The 26,721-nt window shown below is 38.4% G+C and overlaps 1 protein-coding gene across 1 annotated transcript in view; it reads right to left on the reverse strand.

The window, feature by feature from the left end:
- Positions 1-7,325: 7,325 nt before the first annotated feature.
- The window catches only part of IQCJ (IQ motif containing J), a 325,729-nt gene continuing 306,333 nt past the window's right edge, over positions 7,326-26,721 (reverse strand). The window contains exons 8-9 of the mRNA XM_067543069.1: positions 11,184-11,278; positions 7,326-7,557 (exon numbers count right to left, since the gene is read on the reverse strand). Coding sequence (XP_067399170.1) covers positions 7,503-7,557; positions 11,184-11,278 — 150 coding nt within the window. The 3' untranslated portion in view covers positions 7,326-7,502. The remainder of the gene's footprint in view (positions 7,558-11,183; positions 11,279-26,721) is intronic.

The following is a 26,721-nucleotide window of genomic DNA, read 5'->3' on the forward strand; positions in this document are numbered from 1 at the left end:
ATCCTTCCTAGGAGAGAATATGGAAAACTGTGGCTTGGAATGAATGTATCACTACTGGGCTGCTGGTGAGTGTTAAATATGCCCCCTTGATGCCAACAAGCCATTTTCTGTTGTTGAGAGGCCTCTCTTGCCATTCACAAGGCCAGGAAATGTGGTGACTGAGACAAGGGAGTGAGTTATGATGCTGACTTTTAGTCTCTCTGTTAATGGACCAGTGTACAATGTCAGCATTTCCATTTAGGAAATAACTGCAAACTCATTCATTTTAATTAGACTACAATAAGTTGATGGGTAGCAGTCATCTCTAAGAGATGAGCATCATTTCATAACCTCCCTTTCAAATTGTCCCTTCCTGAGGTACTAGCAAAGAGAGGTTTAGTTTAATGCCTCAAATGCATAATATTTTAGGGATTTGTTCAGAACATTGACATGACAGAATTAGATTAGTCAAGAACTTGATTTTAAAATTCTTATCTGAAAGAAACACAATTGCATGAAACAGTTTTATCGCCCAAGGAAGAAAGAGGGGCTGAGCTGGTGGCTTGCTAGGATTCAAACCTATGGCCAGAGGGTACCAGATATTTCAAACCTGACATTTCAACCACTAAACTATCCGCTCTTGCAAATCTTATAGATTTGAACATTGATGACGCAATGTCCTTACTGGTGTATCAGAAAATAGTCCAGGAAGACTTTGTTTTCTTGGTGGATCTTTGTTAGACAAATAATACCAACTAATCACACCATGGAAAACAGTTTAGTTCTTGATATAGTGGTCTTTCAGAATTAGAACAGTGGAAGGGAGAACTAGATTAAGTGAAATATGTAGTAGGACATTGCATCCATATTTGCTCAATGAATCATTTAGAGTTCAATTCTATTATGGACTTCTATCTGGGTCTAATCCAATTACAAAATCCATGAAAAAACCTAGCATTTATGCACCATTAAGGTTGAGAAATGCAACGTCTGTATATAACTGCATAAAAAACTCCATTTTGCATATTGTCTTCTGTTTTATTACTTCATTCAATCTTGACTTGTCAAATTTCCAGTCTTCTGAGTGCTAAATTTCTCACACTTGTGTGTGGGGCTTTTTTATACTCAAATAACTAAAATATGGCTGAACTGTTTTAGTAAAACATTTTTTAAAAATCATGTTTGTGTGAAGATCACTCAGAGAAAATTTCATCCCGTTAGGAATCTGTGTGAGAAAGTTATGAGCAACTGAGAAAGGGGAGTCAGAATGGTAATCAGAACACAACCTTACTTACAGTACACATACTTAATGATCATTATAATGTGTTATAGAGTATCAAACAAATCACTTCTCCTGCTACTACTAGAGGCACTACTAACCTCTCAATCTTTGGTAGAAGAGGGAGTTTGAAGACTGCTCTATTCAAATATCAACATTTTGGGCCAGATTCTCAAGTGCTGTGCAGCCGCTTTGTGCTATACACCTGACATTATCTAGCTCTCAAGCAGGTTTAACTGAACCAGCAGGACCACCCTGTTGAAAAAGTTGTCCTCAGATGGTGCAGAACTGACATAAGTGCATCTATCTCCTGATTGTCAACATAGCCCTGCCTCATTGTAGGGGAATGACCTCATTGAGGTCCCTTCCAGTCCTATGTTTCCATAATTTTATGGTAGGGGAAAGAGTGTGTGGCCAACATATCAATGTGCTGTATGCTGATCCTTGGTTGTTTTCTGCTTCTTGTAGTCATTGCAGCCTGGTATAAATCAGAGGCACTCTCAAGCTCCTTTAACTCAGCACAGCAGGGGGCTGACCTGCATGGAGGTGCAATGGTATCAGGAGAGTGAAAAGGAGAGTTTTAACACAGCTTTGCACAAACACCACTGACTTGTGCTTTGTGCAGTTTTAGCAACACCATAGGTTCTAGCTCTTTATCTGCCTTAAAAGAACAGCATAAATTCTGTTTTTAGATACTAACTCACATTCTGTGCCCTTTGAAGGATAATGCTAAGCAGCACTAAAAGCCTTTCTGTGGGGCAGATAATTGGGTAGACTTATTACCTTAAAGAAAGCAGACAGATCAGTTCATGTCTCTAGAGGGAGAGATTAAAAACCTGGAAAGCTATAAAATAGCCTCATCAAAGAGGATATATTAAAGAAAAGGAGAAAAAAATCCCCATACTTCTATATACTACGGTGAAAGCTTTTTAAAAAAACCAAACAAACCTGAAGTAGCATTTGTTAGAACAAAACAAGTATTTGTTGCCAATAGCAGGAGAATAGAACAATACATACATTTGAAAAGAAGAGCTGGATAATGGTATCAGTGTAATAATAGTTAACACAGTGGTTCTGAATTATGCTCAACATGCCTACTCTCAGGTTAGCTCAACTTTGACCTACGCTATTGGGTAGGGGACAATTGTAAGTTAGATATGTCAAGAGTCAAGGGTAGTAGCATTTCCTCCTGTGGGAGAAGGTAGTCCTCAGAGCATTGTGAATGGAGGTGGGCATATTTTTTCAACCAAAATTTTTTGGTGAAAAATGTACATTTGGCAACACTGAACATTTTGCAAATCTGTCTCAGTTTCACTGAAATGTTCATTTAGAACAAAAACATTCTGAAAAAATATACAAATGTTTCATTTTCACATTTTTAAACAAAATGTTTCAATTTTTTGTTTAAAATGACATTTCATTTTGAAATTTCTTTTAATTACATTTTAAAAAATTCAAAAATATTTAAAAATACTCAAAAACAAACAATTTAGTTTGAACCAAAACATTTCCCTTCAACTTCGATTAGCTGAAAAATTAGGTCCGATCTAAAATTAATTTTTTCTTTTTTTTTTTTTTACTTTTCAAAATTGTCATGGACTGAAAAATTCATTTTTTGCCCAAATATAAGTAGTGATATACTCTCTTCATAAAGATGAATTTTGGATTTGCATCAATGATGCAATCTTCTGCCAGCAAAACTCCCCTACCTATCTGATAGGAATGTATAGAGCCAAAAGCAAACAGTGTTACTGAATACAAATGCGGAGGGGCTAAGCATGTTCAGGCCTTGGGAGATTCAGTTATAAAGCTATGGTTTATTTCTCTGAGCAATTCTCAAGTTGTTTTCAAAATGTGTCACTTCATTTTCACTTCTTTGGACTCCAAGATATCTCCTATTCCAGTTGAACTTGAGTTTACAGTAAACCCTCAATTTTAGCTAAACTCACTCCCAGAATTAATGCCAAGAATACTTAGCTAACATTGTCTTCATCAAAAGAGATCATTGAGAATGAGCCTAATAATTCTTTGTCCTTTGTAGAGGTATTCGGATATAAGAGTATTAAATAGCAATTACTACATTATCCAGATTGTAAATTGCTGCAATTTTAATTTATAAATAAGGTAATTTTTAATATGGCAAAAATGTGAAACCCTTTTAATTGAGCAAGTATTATGAACTACCTGGGATTGCATAGGTCGTAAATGTTATTACAGAGAACTTAAATATTTGGAATTACAGCAGAGACTGGAAGAAGGGTTACATTTTTAAAGCACTGCAGAGGATTTTAGAATCATGATTCCTAAATGATTTAAAGGGAGGAGGGTGGCTTGTTGGTTATTTTTGGAAGCTGATGATGACTCTTGTTTTTGTGCAAAATTTATATAGATTATTTTAGATTATCAGCAACACCAAAGCAATATATTGATTTGAAGGATGTAGCAAATGCTACCCTGTAGTCTGATGCAGCAAAAACTCTCAGGAGTAACTTCATACATGTGCCTCTTTTCAGAATTGAGTCCTAACATTTGAAATTATTTGATCAGTGACCATTTTCTTTGTAACAATCTGAGCTGCTGATGTAGACATATAGGAATCAAACCAGAGTCTCTTGAAGGCAATATTCAGAATCCCATTGACTTCAGTGAGCTTTAGGGCAGACTCAAAGTGAATTTGCTACCCCATACTAGCAACATGCAATTCAAGTAGCAGGACAAGATGCCTGCTCAATCCTTTGTTATAGTCTCTTCCCACATGGAGAACAATTTTTATATATGTTTGTTATATATTTCATAAACTTTACTGACTATTGACTTTTTTTTTCTATTTTTGATTTACTGTGAAAATTTCTTTAGTGTTGACAGAATTTCCACATTTGGAAAGAAGTCCTGTATATATCTGTATAATAAACACTACATATTAAATATCGTCTATTTAAAATTCGCCACCATTTACAATTAATTGAAATGTACATGAGATAGACAGTATGTCTTATCAGATGGTTTCAGTAAGATAAAAGCCAAGCAGTTGTAGTCTTCAAAAATCTGTATCATCAGGGCTTGAAAAATGTATCAAACCCCTACTAACCAGGGGACTAAAGCTCCTAATCAGAGTCTAACCCAGAGAAGAGGAAGGCTCACACTAGAGAAATTTTGGGGCAGAACTATGGTGAGTTACCCATCCCCACCACCAGATGCTGGAAAAGAGTTCTGTTTCTGAGCTTTGCGTGGGGGCTCCATCTCTCCTATCAGCCTACAAGTAGTTGGTGTCAGATACATTACAAGCCCCCCTCTGACTAATGGAAAGGAGAAGGACTCGGTCTCCCAATCCATAGCTATGTGATCACTGGGGAGGATCTACTTCTCTCCAGCCTCCATGATTTGTGCCATCTTCCCCTCTAAATTCCCCTGCTGCTGCTCATTGCTTTCTCAGATCAGTAGCATGGCAATTGACATGATTATTAGATTAGTGATGGTTCAAAGTCTTGGTGACATCACTCAACTGCTGTTTGGAAAACCTATGAGAAGCTACACAGGCAGTGGAGCTGTCTGCAGACTCAGGAAGACATTGCATCAGTTCATATAGGAAAAGGCTGGAAACTTATTTTCTCTTTTTAGATTAAACCTTAAATTCTGTAGATATGGATTGATTTAGTCCTTTCCCCACTCACCAGGAAAAGCTTTCCATGTGCAATAAGTGAGTGGATTTTTCAGGCCTCTGTACCACGTATTTCAAATACATGTACATTTTATAAAACAGAAGCCAGATTTAAGGAAATGTTTCCTGTAGAAGCTTCTCTGTTATTTCATAATCTGTTCATTCAAAATGTTCACTACCTACTGTTTCACAAGTCACAAATACAGGCTCACTCATGTCTATTTTATTAAGAACCTTAAGCATCAGACATTCTTATCAGGATAGCTGAGTTTGCTGCACTGAGACTTGTGTCATTCATAGCTATTATTATAAATTAACCACTAGTCTAATGCCCACACCTCTATGAGGTGGTCCATTTCTACAATGCTGAATACAAGAGCCCTGATTCTGCAGTTGGATTTGTACAGATTGTTCCTTGCACCCCTGTAGATCTCAACTGATTCCATGTGGGTGCAAACATGCATCTACATGAATCCATTTTTCAGGATGGGGCCTAGCAGACCACATTTCTGGGAGAACTGAGGTTTCTCAGCCCTTGTGTTACAGGCTAATTGAACAATAGGATATCTAAAGTGGAAGCATGACTGATAATCCAATTCAACATCTGTGACCATGGTACTGTGGTATGAGCAATTATCAGCAAGCATGACAAGAGTGAGACTGGTCAGAAAGGCAAGCCTCTAAATTGCTTGCATTTTAAAAGCTACACAGTGAGATCCTCTGCTGGCACTCATCAGCATAGCTCTTTTGAAGTTAACTGAGGTACTTTGATTTACTTTAGCTGAGGATCTGGCCCACAGTTTATATATTTTAATTTTATTGTACTATCTACCCTCTCCTCCTCCTTGATCTGATCATATTACATATGATTAAAAAAAAAGCAGCAAATTGGGTTTTCAAGGAATGAGGAGTTCTTTAAACATGTTATTTCTTTTCTGTATACAAATTCTAAACAATATAGCTGCTTTCGATGATTTTGGTTCCCTCTTTTTTCCCCCCGAGTACTTGGGTTTGTGTTATTTGTGTTCATTCATTTCAAATGTGTGCCCTTATTTTATGTTCAGCTAAGAATTATACTGCATGCACCTAGCATTCCACGTTGGCTTACTTACAAAATTTTGACATCAGCTCAGGAGAGAAATGCTTTTTCTGTGTTCCTGCTGGCTGCCTTAAAGGCAAAATGGTGAACAAGAATTTAAAAAATGACATTACAGAATGATGATACCAGGATACTTAGTAATGATTCTAGCCAACTGAAGAAAAACAAAACACTCTTCTCATTCTTTAGCAGAGAGACAAATTTGATAAGCTGTATAGGATATATAGCCATTATACCTCCAATGCTTAGAAGTATATTTCCTAGGCTTCTGAATAGAAAACACATGCAATACAAATATCTCTTACCATTGCATTGCATGTAAAATATCAGAGCATGGTTGGACTGAATGGAGTTATGTGACTACAAAATGTGGAATACAAATGCATCATTATATTCTTCATAATCCCTGGTAGGGATTAACAGAGTTAATTTATTAAGCAATCCTGAAACTGATATTAGATTAAGTAAATTTATATTAAAGGGGAGGGAGAAAGAGAGAGAGACCTGGACAAGCTACAAAAAGCTTCAGCATTTGGGTTCTATTCTGATAAACACTGAAAACTTATCCAAAGATCCATACTCTGCAAAAGAAGTATAGAAATCTCATGAGAAATAGCTCAATATTTCTGGTACTTCGGTTTATGGTCCCAGGTCCCAAAAATTCCATGTTTACTGCCTCCCTGTGGTATCATGAGCACTTGTGATTCTGCCTGGAACCCAGAAGCAGAAAATATTTTACTGAATCATTTAAAAACCCTAACAAATAGTTCAGTTCAGCTATGACTGTAGAAATGGGCCCAGTGGCAGTGAGAAGGGTTCTTACTTGATCCTGATAGGAGTGGGGCTTGGGAAGAGAAGGCATTTTACTTTTACCCAAACTGGCTCAACTCATTCCTAATTAAAAATTTTCAAAGACTAATTTGCTTCTGTTTCACAACACTTTGGGGGGGGGGGGGATCTGTTCTCCTCTCCTCTCCAAACTCACATAATTGCTATTAGTGTCAAAGAGAGTTATGCACACATGTGGAGAGAAGAATAGACCCGTTGGGGTGCAATCACTTAACAAATGTCCACCATCTGTGACCACAACTGTTGATTCCACTGCTGCAGAAAGCAGTGCTGCATCACTATAATGATTAGAAACATACTATGTTCTCAATAACAATGGAGTGTCATTATACTGCAATTAGCTGTCAGTATATTCTGAGGTGGGAGGGCAAATGCTAAGCATTTTCAGCACCAGAGTAGTATGACTAGAACTCCATATGATGCCCTGAAGTGTGTTAAACATACCAGTTGTCCCATCAGGTTCTGCTTGTTTTTATTTTTAATAAAATGAGCTTCTTCATTTGCCACATGAAGGATACCTCGCACCTTTGAGGAGGAACTATCCACAGCCCATTTAGATGTAAACATACATATTGGATTTTAAATGCCTTTGATTATGGAGAATGCTCTTCTTAAGTTCAAATGAAACTTTTAAAATGTCATACATAAGATTCTGGGATTCTCTCCTCGGCTACAGGAAATTCAAGATGGCATCTGGGAAAGAAAGGCAGAAAGTTCCATCAGAGCCATATGTGATACTTAAAGAGCTCCCCGCACCCCCAAAGTTTGCTTAGAGATATTTTAAAGTCAAAAGGGAAAATTTAAAGTTTCAGAGGAGCCTGAAGACTCATTACTAACTACTATTGTGGATGTCTGCTCCCTGAATACATTTATTTTATATATAAAAACAAATTTATGTAGGACCTACAATTTGCTGTATTCCACTATTACACATCAGTAGCAATGGTAACAAACAAAACCTAGACAGCTTTTCCTCTTGATACACTTGATATTTAAGATGTGCACAAATACAAGGATGCAAACTAAAGCCTTCTTTGGTTTCTGCTCCACAGGAAACACTCCCACAAACCTCCCCATGTTTGCCAGGCAAAAAAGGAGGAAAATTGCCTAAAGAAATGTTATTTTCAAGGATCAAAATATACCCTGGTTACTGCAAGATCAGCTAAAAACAAACTGTATTTGAACACCAGAGTTAAATGTTCTAGGTCCATCTGTTGTTGAAAATATCATGTGAATATCATGAAAACATGTTGGTTTCAAAATATTTCTTTCATGGACCACTAGCAGGAAACACCATTAAGGAAAAGAAAGGCAAGAGAGATGAAAAACAGGCAGAAGAAAGTAATGAGTGTGATAGCTGAGTGGGAGTAAAAGGGGACAGATAGGCATGTGAGATGAGAGAAAGAATGTGAAAAATCAGAAAACAGGATGGAAACAGAAAAAGATTATAAAGAAAGAGGAGACAGACAGATTGTAGTACAAGGACTGAAACATGTAGCGGAACAGGAAAATCTATATACATTCAGCAGATCACAAGAATAAAAAGTAAATGTAGAAAAATGGACCAAATGTAGAATGTATTCCAAAGAGACAAGAAAGACCAAGAGAAAACAAATGTTGGGAAAGAGTAAGAACACCATGAAAAAAGGAGGACAAGAAATTCCAACATTAGAAAATATATTTTTCAATGGGGCATTAACCGGACAGATATGATTTTTTTTCATGCTGTATTGGCAATGGTTCAACCCTTGATAAAGCCCTGGATAAAACCTCTGAGTCCTTGCCAGACAAATCACAATCTCTTCAGGTTTCCCACCTTTGTCCAAGAAGTTATTATAAAATCCATCCAACAAATGCCCATGCCCCCAGAATGTTAAATTACTCCACAGCTTTGGGGTCTAGTCTCCATACTGCACTTGGATATCTTAATAACTATAGAATTTGCACTTGATCCTACCACGACCAAATCTGGCCAGGACAATGCACACTAATGGGACAGTTGAGTCTAAATGTTACAACACTCTATATCTAAAAAGGAAGCCCAATTCCCTAAGGAAGACCCCTCTGTTCAGCAACAGGGTCACTGGGATTGTAATACACTGCTTCTGCACGGCTCTTCATTGAAGAGACTCCACTTCAACATCACTGTCTGGATTGTCAAGGCCCTATGCGATTATTAGCCCTGGCTACCTTGGAAACTCTCTCTCTCTCTCTCTGAAACCACAACCTCACACAGTGGCTACATTCCATTAGAACAATGAAACTGTCAATCAATAGGGAAAGACTCTTGACAGTGGGAGACAGAAACTTTACAGGAATGAGGCTAAGACTATAGAACTCACAGTCAGCAGAAGTAAGAGATGTCTTTGTTGTTTTTGCCTCTTGTAAAGCCTTCCTATACAGAGTATAGTGATGGGTGCCTATACAAAAACCTGGACAGACAAACTGACAACCAAATACATGTGTGCAAGGAAACTTTATAGATAGAAAGATAGGATATGGCTGAGCTCCTGGCTATGCCAACTCTTACTATATCTGAGAGGGCTGTGAGATTTGAAGGAACATCATGACTCCTTGCAGACCCTAGATCATTGAGCCTGTTGAAGCTGATCTACCTTAGGCACTTCTATGGCCCCTATTACTGTAGTGTCTGAGCATCTCACAATCCTTCATGTATTTATCCTCACCGCATTCCATACATAGGACTACTATCGCCATTTTATAGCTGGGAACTGAGCAAACAAAAAGCGGCAGAGTTGTTCACACAGGAAGTCTATGGCAGAACAAGGACTTGAACTCAGGTCTTGCAAGTACAGCATTAGTGCCCCAGCCACTGAACCAGCTTTCCTCTCTGTGTGAAAGCTGTGTAAGCCCTCTGGTATAAAAATCTACCAAAGATAAAGGTAATTAACTATTTAATATTGGGGAAAAAATTAAAAACTGAAAGAGGTGTTGGATAATTTAAAAAAATAAAATGGAGCTGTACAAAGGAAGAGGTTGAGACGGATGATGGTGATGTATAAGAAAAAAGCAAGAAGAGGATCTTAAGGTCAGTAAATAATTAATATTGTATTTCAATTATTCATGCTCCTGTATTTAGTGCATGTTCATGAGAAAAAGGATATAACATAGTCCTGAAGAGAAGGGGAGGAAGGAGGGAGAATACTAAAAGCCAGTCATAGCACTGTTGAATAGGAACAGGATCATACTATTTCTTTCTCCACCCATCCCCACGCCGAACACTGCAAGAGAGACATAACTTCAATGAAAGGTTTTCACATTAAATTATTGTGCCTTGATCCTCATTTATAACAAAAATGGAATCTCAGGAGTTGATTCTACGCTGGTGTAAGGACACTGCCTTTAATGGAGTTATGCCTGGTGTAAAAGAGGACATCAGGCACTCTTCACAACTTTTCAACAATGCATACTCTGATTCCCCCCTCCTCAGACTATCATATATTTAAGAACAAGTGGGGAAGAGGAGTTATGAAGGACAATGATCCTCTTTTTACTCATTCATCCCCAATAATTAGCCATTCAGTAATGTTACATTTGCTTGATTTTGAGCCAAATGTTTCTAAAGTTTGACTGCATACAAAGGTTCATCATTAAAATCATAACCTGCATAAATCTATGGCAAGAATAAAATAATAACTTTACACAGAAAATGATTCTGCACAGAAAATGTACTCGAATGCAAAAGAGAGTCCATACAATTAACGAGTCATGTGCCATAGATGCAGATGGTCTTGTAGTTAAGGCACTGGACTGTGACTCAGAAGATCTGGGTTACATTTCTAGCTTAACCACAGACTTTGTGTGACTTTGGGCAAATCACTTAACCTCCCTCTGTCTCAGTTCCCCAGTGTAAAAAAGAGATAATACTTCCCTACTCATTTATGAGTTGCTCAAAAACCATGGGGATGTAGGTTATTTAAGTAGCTAGAAACATACTAATCAGTGCTGACTGGCCTCTTGAGCTTCACAACTACAGAGACTATTTTACTGTCTCAGGGGGAAATCTCCATTCTCAAGCAATTTAAAAGGCCTACTGAAGCATTCTGAACTACCCCTCCTCAGGGCCTGATTCCATCCAGACTGAGTGACATTGGAAACATATGGGCCTCTGCAATTTAAAAGTGATGTTGGGCAGAACATTAACAGCTCAGGAAGAAATATAAAGCCGGTATATAGCCTTAAGCAACGGTGTTTTTTGTTTGGCTTGAAAAAGCCAGAGCCAGCACACAAGGAGCTATGTGGTGTGATGGGTCACCCTACTAGTGCCTTTGCTCTACAGCTGATTGAATTTTGCTTGCCTTGTGGCCACAGGTGAAAGAAGATTTCCAGAAACAGGAATCTGTTGCATAATATGCCAGGAATTTCCTTGCACAAGTCCCCCGGCTGCAACTCTCTGCAAAAAAACCCAAGTTTAGAATTCTTTGGAGGTAGTGGTATGTAAATTATTGGTGCCCCCACACTGCTCAGACAATCCTCCTCCTCCACTTCCAGTCCTTTGCCTTTATTTGGAAATAAAATTTCAGGAAATTGACAAAAATGAATTTTCATTGTTGTCAACATTTTTCTACAAAGTAGAAAAAAGGAAAACCCCAAACCTGAAAATATTTGGCAATCAGAACCCACAAAATGGTTGACTTTAAAATTTTCAGTTTCAGGTTTTGGCTGCCAAAACAAACAAATAGAAAATTGAAATTTTTCAGTTTTAGGTTTTAATTTTTTCGATGAAAAACATGAAACAGCCTTTCTCTCTGGACATTTATGTTTTTGCATAAAAATTTCAACCAGCTCTATTCTTAAAGAAACAAAGATTTAAGATTACTTAGCATTAGCCCCAATCTTTTTCCTGCAAAGGCTAATTAGGATTTCTTCTTGTAGGTTTTATTTTCCTTCTGCTCTAGCTCTTTCTTACCTGAGAGAAAATCTCAGGATAAAATCCTAGCCCCACTGAAGTCAATGAGAGTTTTACCATTGACTTCAGTAGGGCCAGGGTCTCACCGTCAGCCTTTTATTTTCCTGAATGGCACTAATGAGACCCACCTGGTCCAGCTACCAAACTGAGTTGTCTCAGTAGCTCTGCATGTACATATGGGGTCTGACAGCTCAACACCCAGCTACAAGGCATCTCTGAAAATAAGTTAAGTCTTCTGTAGAGCCAGTATCTGCAACCTTCGAGAGCTCATATGGTTCAGATAAAGAAATGTTTCTTGTTGGAGTGGGACCTTGGGTTTGTGGTTTTATTTCAAGAACCATCTGGCCTATATGTAATGAATCAAATGGTCCAGGTTATATGTATGTGAGTGATTGCAATGTTCCAAATAGCTGCTACTGGGTAAACTCTGCCACATCCACATAGCCTCATTTTCTGTTATAAAACTAAAAGAACAAGCAAGGCAAAAAGCTACAATAAAGCTAATGACCATAGAAAAGCCTAAAACAAAAAGGACAATCACAATTAGATCACAGCATGGCTTTGAATCCACATCATTTTATTTTCATTAGCTCCCTTCGGCAGTCAGGCCCTTAAGTGACATCAGTACTTAAGCCACATTCTGTACAATAGCAGCTTTTGTAGAATGTGGGATTTGATGTAATGGGTTAAGGGGAAGGTTATTAACATGGCTCCCATTCCCTCTATTGTCCGTTTTGCTTCGCTAAAAGCAGAGTATGCCATGGCTTGCTGCATGGACATAGGTGCTTTAAAATACGATGGGCTGAGAAGGGGCAAGAGGGTCTGAAAACAGTGCACACTTGTATCTTGTTTTTTTATTTGTTCCAGTTCAGCTGCTTTGCTGGAAGAGGTCTGAGAAGCATTCAGGTTTTTATGGGATGAATATATATAGACTACGTGTAGGAGCTTGCACTAATTTACAAGGAACACATTTGGGATGGAGTGTCACTTCAAACCCCTTTATCTTTCTGAGTTGAGTTCTACCCTGACTGTCACTCTAGCACACACAACACTATGCGGCTTTCATTTTTTTTTAAATGTGAAAAATGTCACATAAGCACTCTATATGAACTTCACCATAACAGACCCTACCGCTGCCTGTTGTGCCAATTCACATTAGGATCTTTCAAGATGCAGATTACGTAAATATGTATTTAGGAACTTTTAACATAGTTCTCCCCAAACTTCAGAGTGTCAGATTCAGAGCTGGTATAATGGGTGCTACTCTTAGTTAAAGTCAGCTGTTAGCTGATTACAGTGATGTTGCACCTGCTTACACCAGGTCGGTCTGAGCTACAGATCTGTGATTTAAATAATAGCAAATGGATACTTGCACCTTGTTTAACACTGATTTAGCACTGAAAAAACCCCAAACCTCTGTATAACTAGTCCTAAGTATTACTTGAACATCATAACAAAGAGTTTTCATGCACTCAGTCAAAATTCAAGGAGACAATATACAATTTTCCTTCCACATGCGAGATCCAGGAACTCTCTTTTTTGCAATAGATCCATTGGGCTGCTGATACTAAGGCATGGGACCTTTGTGGTAAAAAGTCCTTCAGGTCAAGCCACCTGCAACTTCCAATCCACTGGGATTCCTATAGCAGACCTCAAAGGGGATGGAGCCAGCTGGGATGGGTGGGGCCAGGACAGCCAGGAGCTGCACTGATTCAGTACTTCTTCCAGCCAGAGTCTGCCATTGAAGCTCCAGCAGAGCACCAGCCAAAATGTAAAGCTACCCTTTCTCAGCAGATTCCTAGTGTGCTGCAGCAGTGCCACTACCACCTGCTTTTGTGAATCCCCCCTCTGGCGTAACTATCTGTGTGGACACAAAGTGCAAACCCTGAACCTCTTTACAAGTGGCTGCTTTGCTACTCTGAATGCACCTAAAAGCGGGAGAGTGTCAGATTTATAATAAAACAAGCGGCCATTTAGATCGAGAAAGAAGAAACCCAGTGAAATGGCCAGATGGGTGATAGCAATGTGCTTGCTAGTCTGTTGTAGTTTTTGCATAGTTTGTGATTAGAGCTGGTCAGACATTTTCCAGTGGAATGTTTTCTGTCTAAAATGCTGATTCATCAAAGTCAAAACATTCGGCAGGAATGTGTTGAATTTGCCAGAACTTGAAAGTTTCCAACGGAAATCCATTTTATTTCCTGCCAGCTTGCCTGCCTGCACACACTCTTCCCTGGACTCCCCAGCAGACTGCCTCCTTGGCAGCCCATCTGGAGGACATCTTGGGCTCTCCAGGGTTCCAGCTTCCTTGGTAGCTTGCCTGGTGGGCTACCGGGAAGCTCAGGCTCCAAGGCTCTGTGGCTCCCATGGCTTCTAGCCCCCCTGGCATCAGTGCAGCCCATCTGGCAGGCCCTCTGATTCCCCAGGCAGGCCACTCCCTGAGCTGCCCAACTCCCCTAGCAGGTGGTGCTCTGAATCAGGGCGAATGGTTTTTTTTCCCAAATACGTCTACATTTTTTTTGTGGGAGAGACTGTTTTCCAGCCAGCTCTATTTATGATACTTATCTACATGATGTGTATTTCATTCTGCAATTAAGTTTAACTTTTGGAACCAGAGAGCTCTTTACAATCAAAAGACTGAACAAAATGAGCTGGAAGAGATAAGAATCAGCACTTCATCCTACGCCATTTAAGTCAATGGGAGCATTGCCAGTGATTTTTCTGGTAGGAGGTTCTCGCTCTTAAAGTACCATTATATTGAAAGAAACATTTTACAGAAAAGTTTTTAAAAGCTCCAAACTGCCTTAGATCTTTACTGTTCAGACTTATTACCCTCCCCCCCATTTTTTTATTTTATTTTTTGTTCTTTCTTCTGACTAAACTGAAGAAAGAAACTACTTTGTGAAAACTACTGACCATAATTTTCTGGCTTTATCTCAAAACTTTTAATTATTCTCTAAACTTTATTTTAGAGGCAATGTATTGTCCTCATGCACATCTAACAGGCATAATCGGCAAAGCAGTGTCTTTCGGTCTCCTAACTTGCAATGTGACATGATGGCACATTTTGACAATAACTGAAGTGATCTATAGCCATAAGGATATAGTCCCTCAGTTACAGAAGAGATTTACGATCCTGGTTATAACAGATATTTTACTCCTCAGCAGCAATAAAGGCATGGCTGAAAGCCCTACAAAATCAAAATAAATGCAGAGAATGAGGAGGCTTGTCAGGTAATAAAGGAAGTTCTTCAAATCAATGGTAAGGTTAAGAGTAAGGTGACTGAAGTTTTAGAACATAAGAAGTCTCACATAAGCCTAATAGTATTGTACAATTTGCTTCCAGTGCTGTATTTCTAAACCTACCTCACTCTGTGTTTCGGACGGGCCTGTACCTGTTTTGTAAGAACATTGACAGATGTAAGGTTTTGTAAAATAATTTTACAGGCTACATTTATACAGTTTCATAGATCTTTATTTATGTTTATGCCAGTAGAGATATTAGGGCAAGATACTTAACTGATTTCATTGCTCCACTGACATCAAATGACTTAAAAATCATGACAGCCATCGTGTAATCTCTGTACACTGAATACTCCTGTTCATATGGAACTAGGTGCACATTTAATAAGTAATAGACCTCAAAGCACTATACAAACATTAACTAATCCTGATCACCTACAGAAGGCATGTAGTTAACTTGCCACCTCATTTCAACCACACCATTTTCTCCCACTCTTTTCAATTGCTTCCAGTTTTTGCTAATAACCCCCCATTGTCCTCGGAAGCCCTCACACCTCCTTGTAATTAGAGCCCTGCGTGAATACCAATATGTGGATCCGCATCTGATCTTTTCACCTGACCTGAAATCCACCCTACCTCTTTTAGATTTACCCCATCTGCATCCACTCATCAGATGTTTTGGAGCCAGCAGCCCTCAGTCAGCTGTTGAGCCCCTGCCACCCCAAACAGCTGATAAGCCCTGCCTAACAGCTGATCAGGTGTTGAGCCCTCCCAGCTGCTCCTCCTGCCTAACAGCTGATCAACCCTGCCTTCCCTCCTAACAGCTGATCAGCTGCTGAGTCCTGCTAGCAGCCTAACAGCTGTGACCATCCTCAAGAAATGGTCCGTGGATATCCACATTGCATCTGCGGAAGCAGATATCTGCGGATTTGCAGGGATCTACTTGTAATCTCCTCCATGCCTTCTTCTAGATATCTCATCTTCTTAACCACTTCACTTTTACCATCTAAACTCCATGTCCTGCAAACCACCACCCACATTTAGTCTTTTCCCATCACGCACCCCCTTCTCCTAAAATTCCCATATTAAGGAATTGATGGGGTTAGGAGGGAAAAGAGTTATTCTGCTCTGTTTAACATTCACAGTAGATGCTGATTAGAAAACTCAAAGACACTTTAGCTGATCTCAAAGCCATTGTCCAGGAAAGTTTCTAATTTAAATGCAATAGTTGCCTAAGGGAATATTTGTTCTAGTGACATTACTCTATAATGAGCAAATGTAAACTAGCTAAATCTATGTTTTCTCTTCTGTGTATCAGAAAATGTCTGGTCCAAAGACTAATTTATAAACAAATCCCACCATTAGATTACAATAAAACTACTGCAGAAATCTCTATTGTAAAATCCTCAATGCTTTCTAAACCAAGAATAATGGATGTCTATAAACTCAGGAGCAGGTCCCAACAAATTTTTAATGGAAGTTAGCAAGTTCTCTGTGGCCTCATCTACACTGGAAAAACCAGTTCATTGGGACTGGTGTCAATAACATAAAGAGCTCTAATGCAGGTGGACTGCTTGCTGCTGACATTGCTTTCAGCATTGTATCATTTAACGTTGCTGAAAACAAGTCTAGTTGACATAGTGCTGAATATAGTGTTGACAGCTGCAGGCTGTCTCTCTCTTGGTTTTTATATACATTTGAAAAACAAAACAAAGCCTTTTTATTTGATTCATGTTGTTATAGTGCTCTCATCATCATACCATCTGCACACCTTAGCAGAACCATCAAGATATGTGCACGTGCCTTCAATTGAGCAAACATGATTTTGTTGCTATAACCCTAATTTTTCCTCACCACATCCTTTCCTACTCTTTGTAACCCTCACTGGCTTTCTCACTGGCTAATCTACTGATTAGATTGTTCGCTCTTTAGGCAGGTGAATAGTCCCATTGACTTCAATGTAAAGTTAAGCATGTGTATGTTTGAAAGACTGGGGCCTACGAGTTCAGCACATTCACATTCACTAAAGAAAAAAATTAAGCAAAATTAAAAATGGAGAGCAGCATAAACATCACCAAAGAATATTTCAGGTGCCATTCATCTAAACTTTTAACTTTTCATCATTTACAGCTCTAGTCCATTATAAAGTTTTAATGGCAGTCCCAATTGTGATGCAGTCTAAAAGGGAAGGAAACTGTATACACTAATATGGTCACCATCTTTACAGAATTGTGATAAATCTTGTACAAAGCAGGCCTTGTGAGGTATCACTGAAAGTTATAATCTGCTGCGTATTATCATCTTGTTGTAATGTGTGTATCGATATTGTGTGTGGAGTTATGAGATTTTGCTATATGTTTGTAAATTGAACATGTTAGTCTGAGAAACGCCCAGAGGTAAGCTCCTGAGGAATAACAAAGGAACAAGAGCCTCTGTATGTCCTTCCCAATAACACTTCAAATGGCACATGCACAGAAGGTGCAAGCAACAATTTACAATTCATATGAAGGACTGATGGCAAAGCACATTCACCATGGAACTGCCTCACCCTATGACACTGAAAGGATTTTTCCAGCAAAAAGGGACATAAAAACATAAAAAGGGAGAACAAAGGCCTTTGTCCACCTCTTTCCTACCCCATCTCTGGAGTGGTGAATTCTGACAGGAGAAATTTTGAACCAAAGGACTGAGATCCCCAAAAACTATTTGGGTAACCCAGAGAGATTTATAGAAAACTAGCAGATTTAACATCCCTGCTATCATTTTAGACATAAAACTTCTCTTCTAGACAAACAAGAGATCATTAAATAAACCTTCTCAAGAGGTGCAAGTGAGCCTTCTCAAGGTGCTTAAAAGGTGGTTCCATGAATGCATTTCTTGCCAGGATCAAATCAGACGGGACCCAAGAGTGTGTACCATGTTGCACCCTAAGAGGTCTTTATCTGGTGGAAAATATCCATGGCTTTTCAAGCACTTGAAAGCTATTAATACTGTCTTTTATGAGAGCTGGTCTGCCTTGGAAGACCTCTCTTAAGCAAATCTCTGATATTACCCAAAAGTTACAGTTCTGGCAGGAAGGCAGCAAGCTCAGACAAATGAACTCCCTACCTTCCAGAGTGCAACAATTCCAATTCTGGAGATCTCCTCAGAGTACTTAATGCATCTGTAGGCTTAGCTAGAGTACTTTTCTGTATTACACTGGAAGGCGTTGAGACAGAGGAGACCTAGGCCTTTGATATTAGGCCCTATTTAAAAACTAACACACATACAAATTCACTTCAAGTCCTGGGAACTTTCTTCCAATTACCAGCATCTCCCTGGTTTCTGAAGACTGCTAACAGTGGAAGGAGAGAGACACCTGAAGTTGTACTGTTGTAGAAATTTGGTTATAATGTTTTAAGAAACTGGATTTTCACCATAAGATATAAATCTGCAGGAATATAACTCATGGGGAAAGACATCTTACAACCATGAACTATAATGCATCAGTTTAAGCGTAAATACATTCTCCATCAACTATTTATACAGTAGAATTCTATACAGGCACAAACTACCATTGGCTTTTCAACCACATCAATCAATCAATCAATCAAAACAAACATGTCAAAGTTGGAACCAAAGGAGGTAGGGAATCAAAAGACTGCAGAACTCCTCCTACTCCTCTCTTTCTGACCTCCAGAATGGAACTGTGATCCAGGGAAGAGCCCAGTATATTCAAGATGTGCCTCCTTAAAAAGCTGCTTCCCTATCTGATTGATGCTTATTCACCTAATGGTAAACCTGCCTTCAATGGAATCATCAAACGTTATTCCCAAGGACCCAATTGCCATGTGTGTTTATAAATAGAGGATTAGAGTACACCATTCATCATTTGTGCTTTTAAGTACAGTGTGAAAATAACAGATACTAAATCTTACATCTGCATATTCTGTTATTGCATTCATACTTGTAAAATAACAAAATGTGCATATTATATATACTGTATATATTACTGTGCTATACAATACATGACGATGGATTTTAATATGATGCAGTTTAAGTTAAAATAAATAAAATACATACCAGTAAGATTTGCACAAACTGTTCAGGCTGACAGAAATACAGAACGTAGAGGGGAAAGGCAGTGCTCCGGATAAGTAAGATTAAACTGCTCTCAGACTACAAAAAATCTAGTTTGCCAAGCTGCAGCATTGCATATGTATGTGTATAAATTGTGTGATGTGGGATATTTATGAATTTCAGCTCTGAAATTACAGATAGTTCTTTTTATTATGCTCATATTTTCCTCCTTCTCCACATGGACCATATCACCAACCATGCAACACACACGCTTCACAATCATTAACACATTTTCGCATTCCATGAACAATAAAAGCAAGACAATTAAAAATAAGTCCTGTTTCTCAAAAATATTGTGTGTGCGTTAGATGTTCAAAGAGAGGGTCAATGTTCAAGGCAAATGCATTCATAGCATCTTGATCCTGAAATGCAACTCCATAATATTCTAAGACTGCATATTTGAACAGTGTGTTAATAGTTTTGTGGTAGACGAGGCTGAATAAAGGATGGTCTTGATATTAAAGAAAAGAAGTGGGAGGACAGGAGCTATTCCCATCTCCACCACAGATTCTTTATGTAATTTGAGCAAAATTACATTTCACTGTGGTTCATTTTAAAGATGGGGAATAACAACATTTACCTTCCTTTCAAGGGAGATGGGATAATTACTACGCTGGTTGTGAAGTAAGTTGAAATTCTTGGAGAGAGAGTGTTAGAGAAATCCAAAATTTTTGTTCTTATATAATGAACTGCAAGGATCAGACAACTTTACAAAAAAGTGAAAACATGTTTCTCATAGAGATGGGCCCATGTCATAAAGTTTGTGTCCAATTCCAGTGTGCGCGCACACACACTCTCTTTCTCCCTCTCTCTCACACATGTATGCTTGACCAACAGTTGTATGATTCAGCCTGGACCGGAATTTCCTCAAGGTGTTTTGAAATTCAAGGTTTTGGTCTCGGCACATGTACCAATTTATTAGAACAGGAGACAAGAAGTTAACAGAGTTGGTTTCTGTTCTCACTTCATAGGTTGCTATGTGAGCTTCAGCAAGTCACATAACCTCTCTGTGCCTCAGTTTCCACTTCGGGATACCTCTTGGAGATCTTTAGATAAAAGGCATCATGCAAGTACAATGTATTATTATTATTGTTAACTAACTAGGACATGAACAAGAAATGACAGGCTAGTATCCTATATTTTACTCATTTTGCTGTTAAGCCCTTAAAAATGCAAGACAAATTGATGCCATAGGGGTTTCATTATTAAGATTAATCTTATATAAATGGATGCACCTCAATTTGCACATTTTTTCTTATTAATGTTAGCATTTAATGTAACTAATGTAATTAATGTAAAAGCATTTTATTTTTCTGGCAGGGCCCGTAAGTACAATTCCTCCAGCTGACCAGAGGAGTTGCTAGAGAGAAGTGACACACACACTCTTACCTTACATGTAATAATGCTAACTATGCCTGTCAACTTTGAGAGTAAAGGATCAAGTCAAGTCCTGAACCTCCGTGTAATAATATCTTAAGATGCTGTTTGATCACTGGACCATCCTCTGCTTCCTTTATTGTATTTTTTGGATGCCTGATGTTAAACAAACACTATTACTTAGTTTAATTTTGAACACGTTTGTTAAATATTTTTGTAGAAAGTGCTCATGAAAATTGAGTGTATTTATTTTAGAGCTGGAATTCATGAGGCATCTATAAAACTGTCATCAGAAAGAGTATCAATAGTTCAGTCCTTGGATTAACCTTCTGTTGATATCTTCATTACTGAGCTCTTCATGTATAAAACTCAGGATTGGATATTCTGCTTCATACACAGCCTGTTACACTAATGAGTTCCAAGGCAGTATTTTATCAAAGCAACATGTCAGGGCCTTTCTGTTATTGCTTTTTGTTTTGAAGCATTAGTGTTAGTTATTAAAGAAGAGCATGCATTTTTTTCCCTTGATGGGAAATGTTGTGGGCTATCAGTAATAGGAACTAGAATATGAACAGCTGGTGTACGTTTAATGATACATTGTTGCATTGTTAACATAAAGCTGTTACATGCCTTGATAAACATATAATAGGCCTTGAGAAATTAAGAGAAAATTAAAATGTAAATGTATATACAAGACATATTCTCCCCCTTTTATATAATAAACAATCTTACACCTGCAATCTACGTGTAAATAGAATGCAAGGTTTGTACAATAAAACACTAGCTTTAGCTTATTTGAGTTTCAATGACTATGCAGTGTTAAGAACTGACTTCTCAATAGCCTCTCATGATTGGTGATATATATGAGGCAAAATGATACCCATATGCTCCTCTTCAAGTACAGGGTATGCTGTCTTTGCAATTAACTATACAACTTTAATGGGGCATTACCCCTTGCAGAATGCTGCACCTTGACACACATAGGGTTAAGGATCTTGCTCATGAGAATGCAATTATGACAGGCATTCCTGATTGAATGTTTGGATAATTTACAGTGGAGATGGTTGAAATGTGTTGCCCCCGATTAAGGAACAGCACTTTACAGGAAAGGTGCTATATATTACATGCTTTCCTCCAGTTAAAAGGAGATGTACTTCAGCCTTGTTCATGTAGATGACTTCTTTATTAAATCTGCACTTATTGCATTAATTGAAGCCCTGCTTGCCATGTGGGAGAAGGAAATGAAACACCAATAGGGCCAGTCTCTGGTAGATTATGTATTTAAATGTTCATAGTGAAAAAGAAAGGTCAACAATTTTTTCCCTGTTGTGTTGCCTTTTTTTTTTTAATTATTAAAGAGAAGTCATAAATTACTGCTGCCCTGGAGCTGACAGTCTGACAATCTACATGGGTTTTCTTAATGTGATTACACAATTCACATGCACATGCACACACACAAAAACAAGCATAGTTACCTTACCAACCTTTACAACACACGAGATTTTGCCAGTCTTTGAGCTGCACAGCAATTTCCGAATGAAATACCAATCAATGTTTTTGGTTTTGGAGCAGGGTAAATTAATTTAGGTATATATAGTGATGTACTAACCATATACATTTCTTCCTACATTCAAAAAATTTTTGCACAATGTTTTTAAAAACCCCAACATATTTTGTACTAATTTGTTTCCTTTTTTGAAATATTATATTATTGTTATAAATCTGTGGACATCAAGCACTTCCTGGTTACCCCTAGGATACCATAATCACTAAAGTCTTCAGATCTCCCTGCTCCAAAAGTACAGGCCCTACCATTCAAGCTACTTATTGGCAGTGAATTATCTATAACACACTCTTAAGCAGTTCTAATTTTATCCAGTAGAAGAAATGACTAGGTAGGTGACCAGTTAGTGATGCATTAATACCTCTTCTTCACTTACTTTATTTTAAAATCATGATCTATGAAGGCTCCAAATTGTGCACTTAGTAATAGAAACACAAGATATAATATTTTCTCTCTCTCCCCAACCCCATCTTCTCCTCCCTTATATTCTACATGCAAATGTCATGTCTTATTCCTATTTAGGTTTTGATCCATCCATTGGAGCCACATGGACGGACACTTCTACCTGCACAGGGCCCCAATGAGTTCAGTCGGATTCTGTGCAGGTGTAGGAGTCTGCCGACATGGATCTGTTAGCAGGATCAGAGACATAGATTTAAAGCTTCTTGGCACAGCATGTTCAGCACACTGGGGTCTCAGTCCTGACTGGGGTCTTTGGAAATGCAGTATGTCAGGCTGTCCTACAGTGACTCAAGGGCGTAAGTACCAACCTCAGAGCAGACTCTTAAGAACCAGGGCACAAACCCCAAATTGGCTGTGAGTTCAATACTTAGATTTCACCAATCAAGTGTCAACAGGCACTATAATAGCCTTATCATGGAGTCACAGACAGTCCCCTTGGGTACTCTGAGCTGTCTTTGCACCCAGGTGAGCATACCTTGTGATACACGGTTCCTTAGACCAAGGATCACAGAAATATTCAGGTTACTCCCAGATCCAAAGGACCAGCCACTTACCCCAAGTCAATTGCACCTTAGAGCCCACACCAAAGAGAACTCTTGTAGCCAATCTTATAATAAATGACCTCAAGATTGATTAAATAGGAAAAGGAAACAGAAGTCAGCTTTTGTTGACAAAACAGTGGAGGTGTGCACACTGAAATGCTCCTCCCGCTGATGTAACTCCCCTGCTATGCCAACATAATAAAACCACCTCAGCAAGAGACGTAGGGCTTAGGTTGGTGTAGTTAGGGTGACACAGGGTCAGTGTAGACTGCATTCCTTACAATGGAAACTGCTCAATCTTGTCAATTTCATGGCTCCAGCAGAGCCCAACCGCTCCCTGGAGAGCTTTCCTGGAGAGCTGGGTGGCTGGACCCCATTCCCGGTGGCAAATGGGGAGGTGAGGGAGATGGGGGCAGCCCACCAGGAGCCTGGGAACCTGTGGGGCAGCCAGGCTCCTCGCAGGGAGCTGCCAGTGGAGCTAAGAGACCAGGCTCTCGCTTAGGTTAGTGGAAGCGCTCCAGGTGAGGACGCGCATCACTGACCCAAGAAGGTTAATGTGGACAGTAATTAATGCAGTGGCTGTAAGTCAACCTAACATAGGTCAACTTGTCTTTGTAGTGTAGACAAGGCCTAAGGTTCTTTCATGTAGATGTATTTTTCAGAGTGTTTCTTTAATATTACATGTTTACATTAGTTGTGTTATAATGTCCCAGTACAGTCAGACAGAATGGGCCTGCTGTGCTGCTTGACACATTAAATCCTGACATTCCACTGATTTCAATGGAATATTAATGAACAATGGCATTACAGTAGGTATAGTGGACTAGCAGAAAGATCTGACTTTGGAACTGCACACAGAATATTTTTATGGTCTTTAAAGTTTTATCTACACCACAAAGAAATAGCTGTCCCCTGAAAATACTTTCTAGATGCTAAAAGGAATATTACTATCACCAAGTGTTTCCTGTGAATTTTTTATACCAGAAAAACCTCTCAGGGAAGACATTTTCAGCAAAGAGATACACTGCTTTATACGGTCCTTGAAAACACCTTCAGGTATCCCATGGGGATGGTTATCACTCAAGAGGTGGAAAGTTTGGTCACTGTGAGGTTAAGAAAGACAATACCTAAATGATGGACCCATATCTTGAACATGTATAGGACTTCTGTATGGACACATACACTCTCTTGTCAGAAGATGAGGAGACTGCTCAAGGAAATATTCCTTAGTCTTGGATCCTCATTCTGAGGTCATCACTGACAGCAGCGAGCTCCCAGTGTATGACACTAGCTGGATAAGAGATTAAATTATTAGGACTGAAATCTCTTACTTATTTGGAGCCCGCAGACACCTTCCTCTCCATTGAGGAGGAGAGCAGATATGGGGGCCTCAGGACTTTTACATTTAAATGTGTCCTGAAAGTTAAGTTCCATTTTCAGCCTTGCCTCAGCTCCATGAACAAAGCATCTCTACACCATTAGAGAAATCATCTGTTCAGGGGGAATCTGCCACTGGCTGGATCTATCACTTTACAGCAGCTTTGTACCAGAAGAACAGAGTAAAGTTGTCCAAAAGGACCGGAGATGTTAGTTGCACACCTTTTATTTTCAACCTTTTGCAAAACTAACATTTAAAAACGAGACTAGGAACTAAATTAATTTCAGGAGCACAAATGAATAAGCAGGTAAACACATGAGTTTAGGACATTGGACACTATGTATTATATTGTATATTTTTATAATAACCAACAGAGTCAAGCCTAAAGCTATTAAATACATCTTTGCTTCTAAATTATTGTAAATTATTGTGGTTGTCACATAAACTGTATCTACATGCATAACTGTAATTTATAGGCTAGAGTTTAAGTTTTCCAATCACTGATGTTTTCCAAGTATTGAATAAAATGAATATCTCTGGGAAAGGCAGACATATAATCAGCAGCTGGGCATATCTACAACTATGAAAGGCTTAATTCAATGTGTACATATTAAGTGGCACCAGCCAATCCTTCAACTGAATTTTCCTTTTACTATTTTGATTAGTGATCTCAATAATTATGCAAATAAATGAGACACCTTCCTCCCCCACCCCCCATGAAGCTAAGGCAACTCTTAAACTCATTTTTGCTAAAAGCAGTTATTCTGACATGACACGCGTTTTACTTTTTTAAATCCAGAAGGGCTTTCAGTTGTAATACTTATAATTACAAGTAAATTATGTGTTAGGCTTTCATACATTTTCTTTTGAACAAGAATGCCTAATTCGTTTGCACAGCAACATGGATAATCTCCCTTGATCCATGACAGCATGTGGATTAGGTCACAAAAATGATAATGTTTAATAATTTGTCTCAAGAGGTAAATGAGTTTGTGCCTGTTAGCTTTTGTACTCTACATCACTTTAATACAATTGCCTTAATACAACACATTGATTCGTTTTGGTTATTAAACTTTGATACTTAAAACTGATCACAACTAATTCTTTCTAAATCCTTTGTGAATTTTCTCTGTGGTTACGATAAGAAATTTTAAATTTTAGGGCTAAAGCTCAGTCTGTAATTTTGTGCCTCATTTTTCTGTGTATATGAGATTTGCCAGTGGTTTTTCACATTACAATTTAAATTCCGTGGCCCCTACCAAGTGTAGGGCTCCTCAATCTCAGCATTTTGTCACCAGAGTCAACTTCAATCTACTATGCTAAATTATTGGAATGAGCACAGCAGTCATTATGACAGTAGTCATTTATGTTTTACTTTAAAACATACCTTGTTATGAAAACTACTGTATGCCACCCTTCAGTTAGCAATATACTGTATACAGTATTTATTGCAGCAGATTAGCCTGCATTACTCTGATGCAATCAATGTTGTTCACTTTATATTTACTATAAAAAATCTACTCTACCCACAGAATACAATAAAATGACTTTGCACTGTGACATTTAATAATAAGACTTTATAGTTATTTAGTGCCTTTGATCCCCAAAGATCCCATATACACACAGAGATGCATCATTTCTTCTATAGCTGAAATATAATGGTGTGTTGTGGGCAAAGCTATTTAGTACAGCATAGCAACACTACACTATAGATTAGGCCGGGAAGGAGGTAGAATAATGTCTGCAAATGAAACTGCAGGGACAATTTATATAGACAATATACAGCAATTATCCAAATTTGAGTTTGGCTTTGGTACTTAAATAGCATGTCCTCTGCAAAGGTGACCAAAAGACTAATGTGGACTAGGGAAATAACCAGTTGTAGTTTTAATGAGCACAATTCACTTCCCGCCATTAAACACAAATTGCATTCATTTTAACCTTGTTGTCCTCCTCTCGGATCAAACTAAAAACACTTTTAATGCTGCAAGCAATAATGAATTTTTCACTGAACACAGTCAGAAGATGAATCTTCTAAGGATTTCCATGATTTCATCTTTTCGGTTGAAATGTAAACATTAAGTAAAACATTTTTTGTGGCCTCTGCTCAATAATGGGTGAAATATATCAACAACCAATTGCCTATTATACTATTGAGGTTGCATTGGAATGACTAACAGTGAAGTGTCCAAACTTAAAGTGCTTTATTCAGTCCATGGGCAATACACATTTTGCTTTCACATTT

The sequence above is a fragment of the Emydura macquarii genome, unplaced genomic scaffold (assembly GCF_026122565.2).
Source record: "Emydura macquarii macquarii isolate MOO-44397 ecotype Brisbane River unplaced genomic scaffold, CSIRO-AGI_Emac_v2 contig_18, whole genome shotgun sequence".
Classification (NCBI taxonomy): domain Eukaryota; kingdom Metazoa; phylum Chordata; order Testudines; family Chelidae; genus Emydura; species Emydura macquarii.